At 42.7% G+C, this 16436-nt stretch overlaps 1 protein-coding gene across 1 annotated transcript in view; it reads right to left on the reverse strand.

The window, feature by feature from the left end:
• The window catches only part of LOC104164388 (prolyl 4-hydroxylase subunit alpha-1-like), a gene marked incomplete at its 3' end in the record, with an annotated part of 17186 nt that extends 1274 nt beyond the window's left edge, over nt 1–15912 (reverse strand). The window contains exons 1-9 of the mRNA XM_009703694.1: nt 15808–15912; nt 14809–14905; nt 12130–12281; nt 9064–9201; nt 6280–6519; nt 4879–5069; nt 4181–4357; nt 1425–1495; nt 361–433 (exon numbers count right to left, since the gene is read on the reverse strand). Coding sequence (XP_009701996.1) covers nt 361–433; nt 1425–1495; nt 4181–4357; nt 4879–5069; nt 6280–6519; nt 9064–9201; nt 12130–12281; nt 14809–14905; nt 15808–15895 — 1227 coding nt within the window. The remainder of the gene's footprint in view (nt 1–360; nt 434–1424; nt 1496–4180; nt 4358–4878; nt 5070–6279; nt 6520–9063; nt 9202–12129; nt 12282–14808; nt 14906–15807) is intronic.
• Between the last annotated feature and the right edge of the window lie 524 nt (nt 15913–16436).

Consider the following 16436-nt stretch of genomic DNA (forward strand, 5'->3'; position numbering starts at 1 on the left):
GACAAGCCATGCTAAGCAAAAGAGGGCACTTCCACCTCGCCTACCGCTAACGCGGAGAACTATTTTCTATTTCAGCAGACCGCTTGCTTTGTTCTAGGACAGTTCAGTTGGCTTTAGGCCGTTCCCTTTCTTCTAGAGACTAAGAGTAGAAAAGTTACGCCAAATCCTTATTTGCCCCGTGTTTAGAGACGAAGCAGTGCAGCCCCAGAACAGACTTCCTCGGACTGGGTATACCTTTGGAAGACGTTCCCCTTACCTCTTAGAGACTCTGTAATGTGCTGTGGTCAGTTTCCCAGTCTCAGGGTCATGAACAGTAGCCCGGCTCAGCTACAAAAAGAGAAAGGACAAGGGCTTACCCACCTCGTAGGCTGCTTTTTTGCCAAGCCACAGGTGTTTGAAAGGGTTCCGATTGGTCTGGATGGTATGCAATGCTCTTAAATTAGCAATATTAGAAGGGCAACAGAAGCTGTAGCTGCCATGTCCAAATCAAAACAAATTGGTTGGAAAAATTTGGTTAGATTGTCCTTTCACTTTTTTCCTTTTTTTTTTTTCTTTTTTTTTTGTAAACTAGAGACTTTCTGCAAATAATTTATGATGCTGAGTTTCCCAGACAATTCCTCTTCACCCAGAAGTTTACCTCCTTTCAGAATTTTGCCTTAACGCTGATGGAATGCACGGCCAAGTCTTTAATCGCCACTACTAAAACCGGGTGGGGGGCAGGCAGGGGGTTTCCTTTAGAGCCAGCCAGTTTTGGAAAACATTGGCTGAATTCCAGACCTGTAGTACTTAACAGACCAGCTGGAAAGAACCAGAAGCCCGGTGAAAACGAGCTTGCGTTCCACCAGATTTGTGTCGGCAGGAGGTGAAAGAGCCCAGACAGAAGTACGGCATTATCTCAGATGACAAAAGGCTGCGAGACTAACGAACGCGCGTTTTGCATGCCACTCCGGCTGCCAGGCGCAGTAAGGACTTGAAGCATCTCCTAACACATGTAAAGGCACTTCAAGTGGCCTGCTAGATTTTACAAGGAAAGGGAGGGCTATTTTTCGTTGACAAGAAGAACAAGGGGAAGGGAATATTTTTTTTTAAAAAAAGTAAGAAAATCTAGATTCTGCTGAAGGTTTGGTAGTATCACGTACTGTTTACACTGATTGTAGAGACCCGCTTGTACAGATCATCATTTGAGAACACACACAGAGAAGGTGACCAAAGAAAGAGGAAATTAAAACACACGCCCAGAACTTCCAGTTGAAGGAAAAGACTGAGAAACTCAGCAGTAACAGCCTGTTACAGATCTGCACGTCATAAAGCGGTGGACTGCAAAGCCAAAGTTGTCTTTTTAAGACCACCTCTTTTTTCCCCATAATGAGCAGAATCTACGCACTCATTACAGGCCCAAAACATCTGGCATAGAGCTCTCTTACCTTTTGCTAATTCTGTAATGTGCCGTCTCCAAGGCTCCCGTTATGGGGTTTGAAATGGTGGCTCGCCTCAGCTGTGAAGCGAACCATCAGAATAGTTGCATTACAAAGCACATACTGCATCACAGCAATCCGACCATTCAGAAGCCTACGGGGAAATGTCACGCAAGCCGCCACACAAGCCACCCCGTCACCGTCACCTTTTGCGGTGGTTTTTTCTTTTATGGAGGGGGTGGAAATTCATAAAGCAGTGATGGAGGAAGGAAGGGAAGTCTCCAATTTCACTAAAAGAGAGTGGTTTAGCGTTTTTTGGTTTTCTTTTTTTTTTTTTTTTAAATAGAGCATTAGAGAAGATCAAGTTTTCCAGGAAGTAACGTTTCCATTTCTGTAGCAAGAAGAACAGTCGTCTGCATAAAATAAACTAGAAACTTTCATTTCCTTCATACTGCAGCAACTGCTGGAAGCGGTACAACGTTACGGCATGTGTACAATTGGTCCTTTGTTAGCACTCTGTCCTGTGCACGTTAAGATGATTTTTACTGTTAAATTGAATCCAGGCAACACCGTGATCTTGTATAGAGATGAATAAAACCCAACCTTTTTGATTCTTTCTATACCAAAAGCAGCACTGGACACCTTTACCACTGACTGCTACCACAAACTAGTTGCTTAGTCCGTGGACACGTTTATGTCGTATTCCTAAGTTACGCAGAGCGAGAACTCTTGGTTCAACGCCTTCCCTTCCCTCTGCTGCGCTCCATTCACTTGACGCCACCCCACCTACGTTAATCCCTGATTCCGAGCCTTATGTTCATGTGCTATCAGACACTCTCCACCATTCCTAACTGGAAAGGCCGACTTGCAGAGCCCAAATTTTGGTAGAGGCACAAAATGGCATACCCAAGTGGCAAACATTTAGAAGTCTTCTTCTGTTGTTAAAGTAAATCAAGGCCTCTCCATGCCTACGAACAAGAAAAAATACTGGGAGCTCTTAATATGCTGCCTCTCCTCTCGTCCCATTCAGACACATACAAGAATCAAGGCACAAACTACGATTCCAGCGAGCCTCCCAAAGCCAAATAAGGTGGCTTCATCCTACCAGCTCATGCTGCCAGCACAGCAGAAGGCCGGGCACAGATCGGACAGCGCTGTCTTCCGAGAGGCAGCAAAGGTAACATCCTGAGCATCGGGAAGGAGATGACCTTTCCGTTTCAAAAAACCCACAGTCCTCTTGCTACACGCGTTACTGAGCCCTGCAAAGTCTCGGCCGTAGGAAATACGTGGAACACTAACTGCACGCAGATGCTTCTACGTTAATGAACTATCAATCTCCAAGTCTTTACCACGAGCCAAACACTTGATAGGAAAATGATTGTCTCAGCAAGTTCAGCAGTTAAAATCACCACGTTTGCAGGTTTTTGTTTTCAGTGCTGAGACTTATTTCTACTCCATAAAGAACTGCTTCAGTCGCATTCCAGGGCTTTTGAAGCAGCAAAGGGGCTTCATCACCTACAGACGAACAACCAAGGCTCTGATTTTTAGACCTGCAGCCAGCCTGCCTGACAGGAGAGCAGACAGAGATGTTCTACGGGTACGTGAAGAGAACTGCTTGTACTTCTTGCTTACAGTTCAGAACATTACCTCAGAAATACAACGCATCAGCCTTTAGGAAGCTTTAAAATCGCTTCAGGCTACCTACTACTCAGTGTGGTGGCCAAGGTCAGCCTCATCCTCCATGCACCCACGTATAACCCACAGCTGGTTTACTTTGCAGCAGATCAAGCTAACAGTTTGTCCTACACTGAATGCACTTATCCCTCTAATCTCCATTTGCTCAGCTCGCTCTGGATGAAAAGCCATTTAGGCTAAAAACAAAGGGAAAAATTGTATTTCTACAAGTTTAAATCTTATTTTAGAAGTAACTGGTAATCAATGGAAAAATCAATCAATTTAACTAACCACATCTTCAGTGCACACCTCGAGACGCAGAGTCGCACCAACTGGGTACAGAAGGCAACTCCCTCAGGTTGCTGTTTGTCTTGGACGCTCCTGGTTACTCTGACAGTTGAACTGCCCTGGATTATTCTGCATTCAGAAACAAGAACCTCAGGATCCAGTTTCCGACACAGCATTTGATGAGCAAGCATTGTGAATAAGCAGTTGAGTACCACTGATTAACTACTGCCCTCTCAAAGCTCTTTCATCTGCAGGTGACTTCAAAGCCTGGGAGACAGAAGTCAGTTTTACACTGAACGGAGAATACCACCATTCATTCTTGTCCATCCAGTAAGTGGCATTACAGGACCAGAGGAATGGCTGCCTTTCCCTGGACGGCACTCCTCTCCATGTCACAACTTTGGCAACTACAGACTTAAAAAAGAAAAAACGCCAACCAGAATACCAAACAAAAACCAAATGACAGGTATACTTCAAGGCAACCTAGCTGCAGTACGTTTCTTTTCTGTTCTAGAACATTCTCGTCCTCATCTGAAACAGCATGCACCGAAACTGTGTCTGCCGGGAGAGTCTGACAATCCCGTGCTGTTGTTGCCTGGCTCTCTCAGCTACACAGAATTTCCAGCTTCCCCCCCATCTCCTTCAAAGAGTGCGTCACCAAGAGCTACAAGGTGAGAAAAGTGACGTGTGAGCACACCGCACACACATCTGCATTCAAGAGGAGACAGAATTGCACACACTCACACAGAAAACCACAAGTGAAATTTAAGATTGCAAAAGGCAAAGAAGTGTAAAGCATTTACCCTCGGCTTTGCTAGTTCTTTCACAGTTTCAATCTCTTCATCGGAGATGATGTCAAGGAAGCGAACAATTCGAGGTTTGTCCCACTCATCTTCCTGTTTGACGGGGCCCAGAATGTATCTAGGATTTCTGTTTCCGTCGTAGTAGCGGCAGAAGAGTCTTTTTTGTCTCCGAGGAGTCTGAAAGCAAGGCGGAGCAACAGATAATCAGAGAACTTCCATATGAAACAGAAGATGTCCTGAGAACAAGAGACAGGAACAATTTGCCTTCCCTGCCTTCACATCATTTACAAGTTAAAGATGCTTTAAGTTTGAGAAATGAGGACTTTCAAGCACATTAATGTTACTCTGCAATACTGGGACAAGCAGTACTTGACACAGTCCTATTACAAATAATTTTATCACTAAAAACACACCCTCATTCAATTCCGCATGTAAATCTAAGACTTCCAGCATCCTTATTCAATTAACTACAATGATGTAGCGCATCCAAATTAGTCAGCAATGCCTGTGGCAGTATTACTTTTTGTCTACTGGACAGAATGAAACAAGGAAGAAATCCAACACACACTAATCCTCAAGTTCCACACACTTCGCCAACTGCTGTAACAACTTCCTTGCTTTCATGCCAGGTACAAATTCTTGACATTGTTTTGTTACGGTTGGTTTCGTACATTTGAAAACAGTCTACTCCACTTTACCATTTTGAGACCCTCCCCACGGCACAGCATTTCGTACTTCCTTCTCTCAGGCAGGTAATCCTTTTTCTTAACCTCAGTTTCCTTCTCCATCTGGTCTTCTGAATCTGTACTGGATTTATTTGCTTCTTTTTCTTTAGCCATGATATATTCAAAATATTTCATGTTCCCATTTGCTCTTTGATGTTCAGGATCTATTGACAAAGAAACAGACAAGTATCACTGGCACGTTTCCAACTTGTGAAGAAGTATCCAAAGAGGCTATTTACAAAAAGAAAACAGATGCACACTGCTGCTTCTCAAATAGAAATGAGAAGCATCTACTCTGGTTTGAGAGCATTCACAGGATAGCTAAAACGCCGGGCTGAGCTGGAAGCGATGCTAGCCTGCAGCACGCACATATCCTTACTCGCCTGCAGGAAAACACACAACGAGCTTTCAGAGCTAAGCTCAACTCATTCACAGTTAAGAACCTGCTTCCTGCGAGGCCTGGATCCTCAGCACGCACAGGGGTCCGAGCGCTAAGGAAAAGGGTTTGGCCGTTCCCACCAACCTCACCAGAAAGGGAGAGACAAGGAACCGGGACAGGCAGAGAGCTGGAACAGTATGATTGGCTTTAAACCTACACACTTCTCTGACGGGAATTAAGATTTCTGGTGACAAAGCTTTTGACAATCACTACACTTACAGAATGAGCTTCGGTTCATTACTAAAGGTTCATCGCAAGCCTTTGCTGTATTAGGTTTAGTTCTGAATTTCCCACATCATCCTTTACGCAGTCAATCAGTGGAATATTTACAGAAGCGTAAATACTTTTCATATTTCGTACAACAGACAGAATCTTAGCTAGCTGTATTACATTCTGTATTTCTTATTTTTCCAAGTTTTTCAGCTCAAGTATGCTTAATTTGCATTTAAATAATCTGCAGAGATTTTGGTATCACCAATTTAGTTTCAATTTAATTAATTTGGTTCTTGCCAGTACCTAAGGGGAAGTAATCTCAATGCAGGAAAGTAAGATACAGTAAGAGAACCAAATTTCAGGCAGCGATGACTAGGCCGGGTAAGTGGTTCGAAGCCGACAGTGAGGGGAGGCAGAAAATACTTCCATAGAAAGGGGCAATCCTCAACCATGACACTTTCTGACATGGTAGTTGAGACTGTAATTGTCCATCTAAGAATATGGTAGCAAGATACGATCTTTGGGAACACAAGTCTTATTTTCCTGACAGCTACACATCAAGCTGTTAATGTTAACGCTAACGGCAGTACTAATCCATTCTAAAAACCCATACACAAGTCAGAAGAGAGGCAAGAGCGCACTCCTCAGTACAAATCCACAGCTAGCACCTGCTCCAACACAGAGCTAGACCGTGGCGAGTCGCAGATCTCTCTTTCACATACCCAGTTCCAGAAGGCGTTTGGTGAGCGTCATGGCTTTGCCCAGATCTCCCTGCTGATACACGGCGTAACTCAGGTAGTCCAGAATGTAGACTTTATCTGCAGAAGACACTTCTCCCTCATCCAGCTGTTTCAGAGCTTGTTCCATCCAGAGCTCGGTGTGGTAGTAGTCAGCTTCAGTGTAGGCAATCTTTCCCAGCTCAAAGCAATCTTCAGCGGTTAAAAAGGATTTGTGCTTCACACCTGTATTTAAAACAAACCAAACCAAACAGACTTTACACAGAATTCCAGAGCGGTCTTCAGAGTAGCATTCAGTTATTTCTTATTCTTCACAGCACAGTGTCTTTCTGTTCTTCAACATCTCCCTTCCGTGGTGGCTATTCGTTGAAGACTCAGCTAAGTACCAAAAGCCTGTAAATCCTTGGCAGAACACATAAGCGGTTAGATGCAGTTTTCCATTGCCAGAACACCAGCAACTAGCTAAATGTCTTTACCAGTAGTGGAAAATAATTAAAAAAAAATAATAAACCTTCCTTCTTCAAAACCCCAAACACTTTGAGCAAGAGCAACAGTAAGTCAAATACAAAGTTTCAGAAATCTGTTTTCAAAGAGATTGCATTATCACTTTCAAAACGTTACTGAAGCACATCTTGCTAGCGACAACTTAGTGGGGGAGGAAAAAGAAAATGTCAGTCATTAAATTCCCAGCTGCTCAAGAATTTTTGAAGTCAGTCATTTTTAGAAACATTTGAAGAGACCTCTGAAAGATTAAAGCACTAGTAAGCAAATTACAGATTCCTGTTTTTGCCGCTGTAAATTAAGGCCCAGTGAAAAACCAAATTTCATCTTGTAAAAAGGAAACAGGACCTGCCAGTTTTACAGCTAAAATTACATTCCTGATTACATCTTAATACATCCTGACTTTCTAATAGCAGCTCCTACAGCTGCATTCAAATAGGTGAATTCCTCTGTTAAAGACATGCCTTAAGAGATTAAATAGTTGAAGAGACAGTCGATGAAACGCGGTATCCCACAGAACAACTTTGTTTCTGCTCACGAATTAAACACCTTGTGGTCCCTCCTGTGATGGCCAGGGATGTCATTTTCTGAGCCTGAAGCCGCAAACTCTAAAATAACACAGATTAGGGAATCGGGCGCGGTGGCAGCGGAGTGCGCTCAGAGCGAGCGATCCTCTGGAACGAGTAACAGGTTGCAGGATCATAGCCTGGTACATTTAGAAGCAACATAACATCCACACGTGAAAAGGCAACTCTTAAAAGGGTGCTTAAGACAGCAATCATCAAATAGGGTTGGTAGTTAACAGAAGGAAACAGCACGGTCTGTAATGTAGGAAAGAGAATTAATAAGCAATACGACAGTAGTTGAGATTCTGATGAAAACTGGGCAACCTGGCCAAACAGAAATTCCCTGGGAAGGAAGACAAGGAGCACAAACAAGGGACCACATGGGATGTTCCTCTCTGGAGCTCTGAAGAGACCAATCTAGTCTCTTTTCTACCCTACAACTTCACGATTCTGCAATTACACTTTATTACACACAGTCTGGACAGCTTACTGCTTCAAAAGAAGCAGTAAACTACACTCCGCCCGAAGCACTTCATCTTGCATTTTTGTGCTGTTTTAAGAAAACAGTAACGAACTGCTTATTGTATTAGAACAAATCTGTAGGTCCGAGACAGTCTTGAACTAAACCCAAAAGCAAGGTTATACATCATAACATATAAAGCCAATTACCCTTAATTTTATTAGGCATCTGCCCACAACGAATGCTTGCAAAAACACAGATGGATTGTACAGAGTTGACTGGGTTTTTTGCCAGTTGGCACAGTACTGTTTTCAGAGGAAACAAGGAAAATTCAGCAGAGAAAAAAAAAATCTTCTAACAAGAAAGAAGCGTGTCTTCTCCTGCATATAGACCTATTACAGATTGCCTCAGGTAACGCCACGTAAGCTCAAGTCTGTGTATGCGCTCTGTCTTCTGTTTTTCAGTTTATATGCTCCGTGAAGTTTAAGCTCAAAGAAACTTCAGTCACTCCCAATGTGAAAGGTCCATCTTATCCGTGAGAGGGAAAGGGGTAGTAAGTGCTACAACTGTTTTGTTAAAATGCATTACATTGTGCAATGAAACTAGGTATCCACCAGTGCACAACTACTTCAACACGAGGAAAATTCTCATCCAGGCAAGATTTTATTGCTGTTGATTTTTTACTAAAAACTATTAACACTGAATTATCTTACCATAACTAGAAGAAAGATGCAGGCTTCAACTAAAAAGAAATTTTCAAGTTCTAGCACAAGCAGAAAATGAGAAGAATTAATGGGACAAAGAAGGATCTCAATTCAGAAAGAAACTTGAGTTCTGAGAAGTGTCTTTTATCCATGTGCACTTGGGCAGCGTGCTGGCAGAAGCCAGCCCACCAGGCAGGGAAGCCAAGCAGATGTAGTTCCAACAGAACCACCACCGCAACAGACCCAACAGTACGCCAGAGCGGGTCAGTTCTTCCTGGGTTCCTCTTCACCACCACAGCTTGATGCAACAGGTTCCTTTCTCTGAAGATGTGGCAGAATTAGAACTGACATCCATGTCAACCTTCAACAACCCACATCACGCCGCTTTTCTTAAAGTATTACCTAGCTCCAATGTTTTCCTATTGTTACCTTCACACTACACGGTTAAAACAAGATAGAACAAAGTCAAATGGTCTGTCATCAGGACATTTAGTAAAAGGTGACAGTGTCTTCTGAAAATAACATCGATGACTCTTACCTGGAAGATTCCCTCGAGAGAGGGTGTCTGTGTCCAAATTATACGTGTCTTGAAGTCGTAAAAGTGCTTTTGCTGCACCAGTCTGATCTTCATCGTTTGGGAAAAACTGCCGTTGGATAGTCATGTTGGAGATAAAGCCTGGGAAAGACAGTGAAACACTTGGCCTTCTTCGTCCCAAGAACGCTATAAGCTCTAAGCATGAAATGAAATGACTCCCTACTCCAGAGAAAGCTAACATTTCAGGAAAGGCCATTAATATGTCAGGAAGTGCTATCAGCCCTGCAGAGCACCAGCAGATGCCCTGAGTTTGGTTCTAAAGGACAGGAATACCCCTTCAGTTCCACGCAGAATCTATTTTTGTCTTAACAGGTTTTAAAAAAAAAAAAGTTACATAAAACAAAAAGACCACCTCCACATGGAGAATGTTACAGATAACATATTGGTAGTTTTTGCAACCATTCCACTCAATCTGCTTTCCAAAAGGCTTTTCATTTCATAACAGGGAATTTAGAAATTAGAAGAGGAGGAAACCAAACAGTGCTAAGGATAGCAGTGTAAAGACTAAGGCTGGTCAATAAAAAGATGAAAACCAAAAATGCTGATGTCTAACTGCAAGCAGCTTTTAACAAGACTTTAGGCAACTAAGCAGCCACTATGAACCTAACTGCTTTCTGCGGCCTTGGGCATTAACGTATTTACATAGAAACTTGAGGAACACACAAAGTTAAAAAGGTTTCTCAAGATCCATCTTCACACAACTCTGAATTGAACTCAAGGTGCACATTGAAAAGTTAGCATTTCCATTTATTTGTGCGAAAAGAAAGCAAAGGAACAATCAAAACGAAAAATGTGGGGGCTTTTTAAAGAAGCACCAGGGTGCACTGTTTATGGAACAGAAGACAAGCAGGTTCTATAAAGTAAAAAAATATTCTCTTTAGGAACTGCTCCCCGGTCATTACAGTCACATGTAATCATCTCCTCTCTCACGAAAGGCTCCTACTCCCCCCTGGTGAACACACACAGTGGGAGAACTGACCCTGGTTTTTCCCCTTCTGCAGAGTCAAGAGCCTGGTGGGCTGTTTGCACTGATGAGGGAGACAGAACGCCAGAAAGCCAGGAGGGCAGAACCCCATCCTGCTACATGCAGCCACCAAAAGAAAGAGCAAAGTCCGCCATGAGGACCTCAGTTTGAACAAACTGACGGCCGCTCGGGCATTTTCAGAACAGTAACTTTTTCTATTCGACAAACTCTTTTGTCCTGACATCCAGCAGCACAACAAGCTTTACAGTGTCAACGTGATGTTCGTTAAGTTCATCTAATAGCCGCCAGCAGAAAAGTAAGCAGCACAACCAAAACCAGACAAAGCGTAGTATGCAACAGTCAGCTGCAAAACCATCCAAAAAAGAACAAACTGGCCAAATCTGTGATTTGTGCCACACTCTAGTAGTCCTTTTTAACTGTTCAGACCTACTAACACTACTCATTTATAGAAAGGTGTTCCTGCTTTAAAAAAAATACCATATCCTTTCACTCCATGCATTCTTTCTTTTACTACGCTATGCTTCCCCAAAATTTTCCTTTTTCCTGACAATTTTCTTAAAACAAAACAGCTCACTTTGCGCACACACTCCCACACACCTCTCCCCCCCCGACTCAGAAGAAGGACTAAAGATGCACTAGTCCAGATTTCTGGCTGGCAGGTACAGAGCTTTCCCAGTTGCACATTGAGCTGGTTTTGGCTGGGGTAGAGTTCATTTCCTTCCTAGTGGCTGGTATGGGGCTGTGTTTGGGATCTGTGCTGGAAACAGCGTTGATAACCCAGGGATGATTTAGTTATTGCTGAGCAGGGCTTACCCAGAGCCAAGGCCTTCTCTGCCTCTCAGCCCACCCCAGCAGCGAGGAGGCTGGGGGGGCACAGCCGGGACAGCTGACCCCAGTGACCCCAGGGATATCCCATACCGTATGACATCATGCTCAGCACATAAAGCTGGGGGAAGAAGAAGGAAGGAGGGGATGTTGGGAGTGATGGTGTTTGTCTTCCCAAGTCACCGTTAGGCCTGATGGAGCCCTGCTCTCCTGGAGATGGCTGAGCCCCTGCCTGCCCATGGGAAGTGGAGAATGAATTCCTTGGTTTGCTTTGCTTGCGCGCAAGGCTTTTGCTTTCCCTATTGAACTGTCTTCATCTCAGCCCAGGAATTTTCTCTCTTTACCCTTCCAATTCTCTCCCCATCCCACCGGGGAGGACTCAGCAAGCAGCCGGGTGGGGCTTAGTTGATGGCTGGGGTTAAACCACACCACCTGTTCAGTCCCTCACAGCAGCAACAGGGAAGCTGAATGTGCTAAATCCTTATCAGAGACTAACACCGGGTCTCTTCTGAAAGCTCCACTTTTTCATCATTTCTTACTACAAACCTACACCTTGTATTAGTCAGCTGTTGAGAAAGATTCTCACAGGTCAAATATAATCATCCCAGCTTCCTTACTGCTAAGCATCTTTCACAGTCAACTATTTTATGTCCTGTTCCCTACTGCAGAACTTCTACTCTTGCTGAAGAAAAGAGGCAACAAAGCGTTTACTACATTAATTCAGATCAGTTCCACAAATACCTAGCCTCTGCCAACTCTCAGGTTTCAAACCATCACAGCTTAACAACTCTGGGCATATCAACAGCAACCATACTCAAAGACAGCCCCACAGGTCTTGCGCTCAGAAGAGTTTTGTCCCCTTTTTCCTGCTCAACACAGTCATCACACTTAAGAGATGAAATTTCCTAAAATACTAGCTTACAAGAAGTGGGAGAGTACATGAAGCAAGCCCTGGTCCCTTGCAAAATTTAAAGCATCCAAGGAGGTTCTTCAGTTTAAACACCGCAGTTTTCCTGAATTTTTGTAAAGCTCAAATTATAGCACACTGACAGTGAAATGGCAGGTCTTCTAGGATTATTTGTTATGAAGGCACCTCAAAAGCAGACTTAGAAATCCAATTCAAACCACGATACGTGAAAGATGTAGTCAACTAAATGCAATTATAATGTGATCCTTGTTCTTACTACAGGCAGACTTACCATCTGACATGTCCTTCAGAACCAGGCTCTCCAGCTCACCCCACTCTGTGTTAAGCCGTTTCATCAACTTGAATGCATTTACAGGATGTCCCAAAAACCCCTCTGGGTCTTTCGTAGCCGTGTCTGTCAGCTGATCCAATTTCTCTGCCCATCTATAGTGAAAGCATATATTCATTAAAGTCTCTTGTAAAAGTCTGCCAATGCGCTATAAAACCAATTTCAAGCCACTCAACAGTCTTTGCTAATAAAAAAACCAACACAAATTGCAAGCTTTTATATTATTTATATATAAAGCTCTCCTAGAAGGAACAAAAGGGGCTTTTTTTTTTTTGCCTTTTTTTTCTTTTTCTCTTTTTCTTTTAAATCTTCCTCAGCTGCAGGCCTAAATCTTGTGTTGCTCTTATGGTCTTTGTTGGAACACTGCTGAACGAACTCCTTCCTACAAATACCAAATGCAGCACGCCAGCAGTTCCATTATGAGTTTTCATGCAGGACTAATCAAAAACAAAGACTTACCCACATTTTTGATCTTTTATTTTTAAATGCTCTTTTTTCTAAAGTTTACAAAAAGGCAGTTCAATGCTTGTCTCAAATTATTTTACGTTTAAACACACTCTTAAACCTATGACAAGGCCCTTGCCTCCCACCACAAAACTGCCTTCCACACCATAAGCCTGTATTAAGAAACACGCAGTTCTCACGCTCCCAAACAAGTTTCTACAGTTCTGACTCCACAAACCTCTCTAACGACATAAACCGTTCACAACTCCAACTCGCTCTGAAAAAAGCACACTTTCAACAACTCCTGTTGTTCATCTGTTGCTTGTACGGAAACATTCAGGGAGCCCGCTCCAGCCCCAAGTCAGGAAGCACATCAGTCATGCTATAAGCACCGGCACTAGGCTACTACCTGTCTGCAAAACAACCAAACTTCCCCCCAAAACAACACAGATCTAGAACACGAAGACATGTAACAACACCTTGAAAACAGGAAAAATTAAATTTTAAAAAGCCACACCCCACAGAGAACACCAAACTCCAACACCAGTATAAAGCAAACACAAAATCTGTAGCCTGGAGGGAACCCTGTACACGAGCCGGCATTCAGCTTGTTCCAGAATTTGGTATGCCTGCATTAAGTTTGCCTGCTTTACCTGAGACAGGTAGAGGTTTACAACTGTTACAGGAGCCACTGTTTGCATTCACTCTTCCCATGCTGTCTTTCGTCATTTTCCTGCGCTCTGAGAGCCCCTGTCTGGGTTTTTGCCAGCAGCAACGTGAGGGAAGGGGTTCCCTCCAAAACGGAGTGCTCAAAGTGCTCCCGTGGGCCAACTCCAGCTTCTAGCAAGCCGAAGACTGAAGAAACCAATTTCAACAAATTGTGCATTCCCATTGCACCCGGTCAAATCCATCATACATTTCCCACTGCATGACTATCAAACCTAACGAGGAGCTGAAAGTCACTGCAACTGTGAGCCACAACCACAAGACCAGGATTTCTTTCAAGTAGTTTCTGTTTCATAAAAGGCCCTGCCACAAGCCACCGAGAAGGCGTGAGCCATCCCTCGCATATCTGTGAATTATCAGCTTTCATTCAGTTTAAGTCAACACAAACTACCAATATCCATCAGCCAAAGTACAGAGCCCAAACTCACGACGATGCTGGCGTTCTTTCCAAGTTCTTCTCTTTCTCTGACAGTTATCTTAACTTCTCTGATCTGACAGCAAGCACCTCTAATATAATAAAAACAGAGCTGCAATGCTTATATGATAAGCTGTATTTACACACTTTTGGACGTCCCATCGGCATGCTCCCATCTTAATTTGTAGCTATAAAGAATATGCTTATAACATTCCAAACCTGTGAGAAATTCCAACTCTGTATCTGAAGTGATAAAAATAAATACAGTCTGACAGAACTATCTTTCTTCCTGGATGGCAGAATGTAATACACAAAGGCTAAAATAAAATTCATGCCATCTATCTAAAACCGTCTTAACATCCTCATGACAGATTGATACACATTTTTGAAAGCCACAAAACCATCCCGTTCCACGACACAAAATTTTTATTTCTAGCTGTGATAAGATCCGACATAATGCGCTCTGGTCCTCACATCTATAGAGCCGAGCAACATAGTAATGGCAATGGTCAGGTCTTTTGTTATTTTTAAAAGCAATAAAGAAGTTTTATTTTACTTTTAAATCTAAATATAGCATGTAGAAAGAGACTCTGCTCTTGGACTGGGTTATTACTATTCATTGATTAGCCTTTCATGAGCGATATGGTCACACCAACGCTTTTCATCAGCACTTTTACATCGAGTGTATCATTGCAGTCCTTGTAACGCTCACTTGGAGACTCCTTGGGTTTTAGTTTCCACTGAGCAAACTGTCATTCAAAGAACTGCATCCCCTTGGGAATTACGTGCAAGCAGGAGTCCTGAAGCGAAGGTATCGTACGGAAAGTGGGTAGATTAGATTTCATCATTAAAAAGTTGCATAAAACAAACTAACGGCTCGGAGATAACAACTTAGGACAAAAACCCAGCAAAAACTGCTAGTTTAAGCTTTGCCTCAGAGGAAAAATTCCACAAATTTAATCAGCCTTGGGAGGCACTTTTTACATAAGGGTGGACCCAAATTATTAACTATTAGCATTACGAAACAAGATGCTTACTTTTTGATCTGTTCCAGCTTGCTTTCTTCTGCCTTGATGTAATCTTTCAGTGACACTACCAGATCTTTTTCTGTATTAATTAAGTCTGTCATATGACCTAGAAAACAAGTGAGTTTGGTTAGAGGAGGAGGAACAAAAAAAAAAAAAAAAAAAAAGAGAATCAGAGGCGTTCTTCCTCTCTTCAACTCTTTCTTCCTCAAAGTCCTTCTGCATTTGCTCAAATCATTGCTCAAAAAAAGGAGTATTTGAGTGAGGCTTCTTGCCTTTAATTTTTTTTGAAGGAGAAAATCTCATGTTAGACCAAGCTTGTTGCCATGGGAATTAACGTAATAGCACATATTTATTATTAGAACTAATTTAGGATTCATTTGGAAAAGGAAGTAGGCTGCAACAGAGTAATCTTTCATCCAAGCATACATAATGTAGAGCAAATAAAGACAAAGCTACAGAAATATACACAGCCTTCACGTTTGATATACAATACTACTCCAGCATTTTATTGTTAAGATTACCCACATGACTTCAACAGGTCTCCTAACGGACTCTGTTATTAATTAATAATGGCTTCACTTCCTGCAAGCAGGCAGCTGAACTGGTTCATCATGAAATTATGCAGTTCACATCTTCAGCTGTGTCACAGGCCATCGGAGCCCAAGAGAGAGTATGCCAACATATTGGTATCATTAGGTACCCTTAACAGCTGTTTCACTTGCTTCTACATATGTCCACAGCAAAACTTTCCTTAAAATCCAACACCTTTGAGAACACATAATGAATACAAAGCCTAGCCTGGGTCATTAGACTAACTGGACTGACTTAACTCAAAGCATGTTTCTCCCAAAAGAAAGAAGTCAATAAGGTTGTAAGAACTAGTAAGCGGATTTAGTTCTGTACCAATTAAAGCCTGGGATGCCATTAACACATCATTGCAGTATCAGTTTGGAGAGCTGCCAAGAAATTCTTTCGGCTACGCAGCATATACACCAAAGCATGTCTCACCAATGGAAGTGAAGAAGTCTGTATGGGCGTAAGAAAAAGGCAGCAGAAGTCCAAGGGCTATGGTATACCAAATCTTGTTGAATGCCATGGTTCAACAGCTGTCACCTCACCACGTACCTGTGAAAGAAACAAAAGTAGGTTAAAAAAAAATAAAATCCCTATTCACCAGAGTTTTGAATCTACCTTCAAAAGAGACAGCTTATTCTCTTGGGGCTGCCACTTGTTCTTGAGGCAGCCGAATCTTGATAAGGTTGAGCAGCTCTCGCAGAGGACTGATGCCCTTCTGCAGACTTTCTTATACTTTTGTCTTGTGTGGTAAGAGAAGAAAGAATAGCTTGGAGACAGGGTCTTCACAAGCATCCTTCATGTCTGACATCTAAGACACACTAAAGATAAAGCTGCTTCATAAAAGCACCAAAAAACCCACTGAAAAAAACCCTGTAATACCAAGTTAAAATGCATATTATCAAGGTCATCCACCCAATAAAAAAAACAAACAACCACATTTCCTCTGATAGTCAGAAAGATGGTAGTGGAACAGGTTGACATGAAAACTCCACGCAACCAGCCCACAGAGTAAGTTACTTGCATGCTCCTGCTCTTCCACTGCCACCATCACGAAGCCAGCC

The sequence above is a fragment of the Cariama cristata genome, unplaced genomic scaffold, assembly GCF_000690535.1.
Source record: "Cariama cristata isolate BGI_N322 unplaced genomic scaffold, ASM69053v1 scaffold40717, whole genome shotgun sequence".
Classification (NCBI taxonomy): domain Eukaryota; kingdom Metazoa; phylum Chordata; class Aves; order Cariamiformes; family Cariamidae; genus Cariama; species Cariama cristata.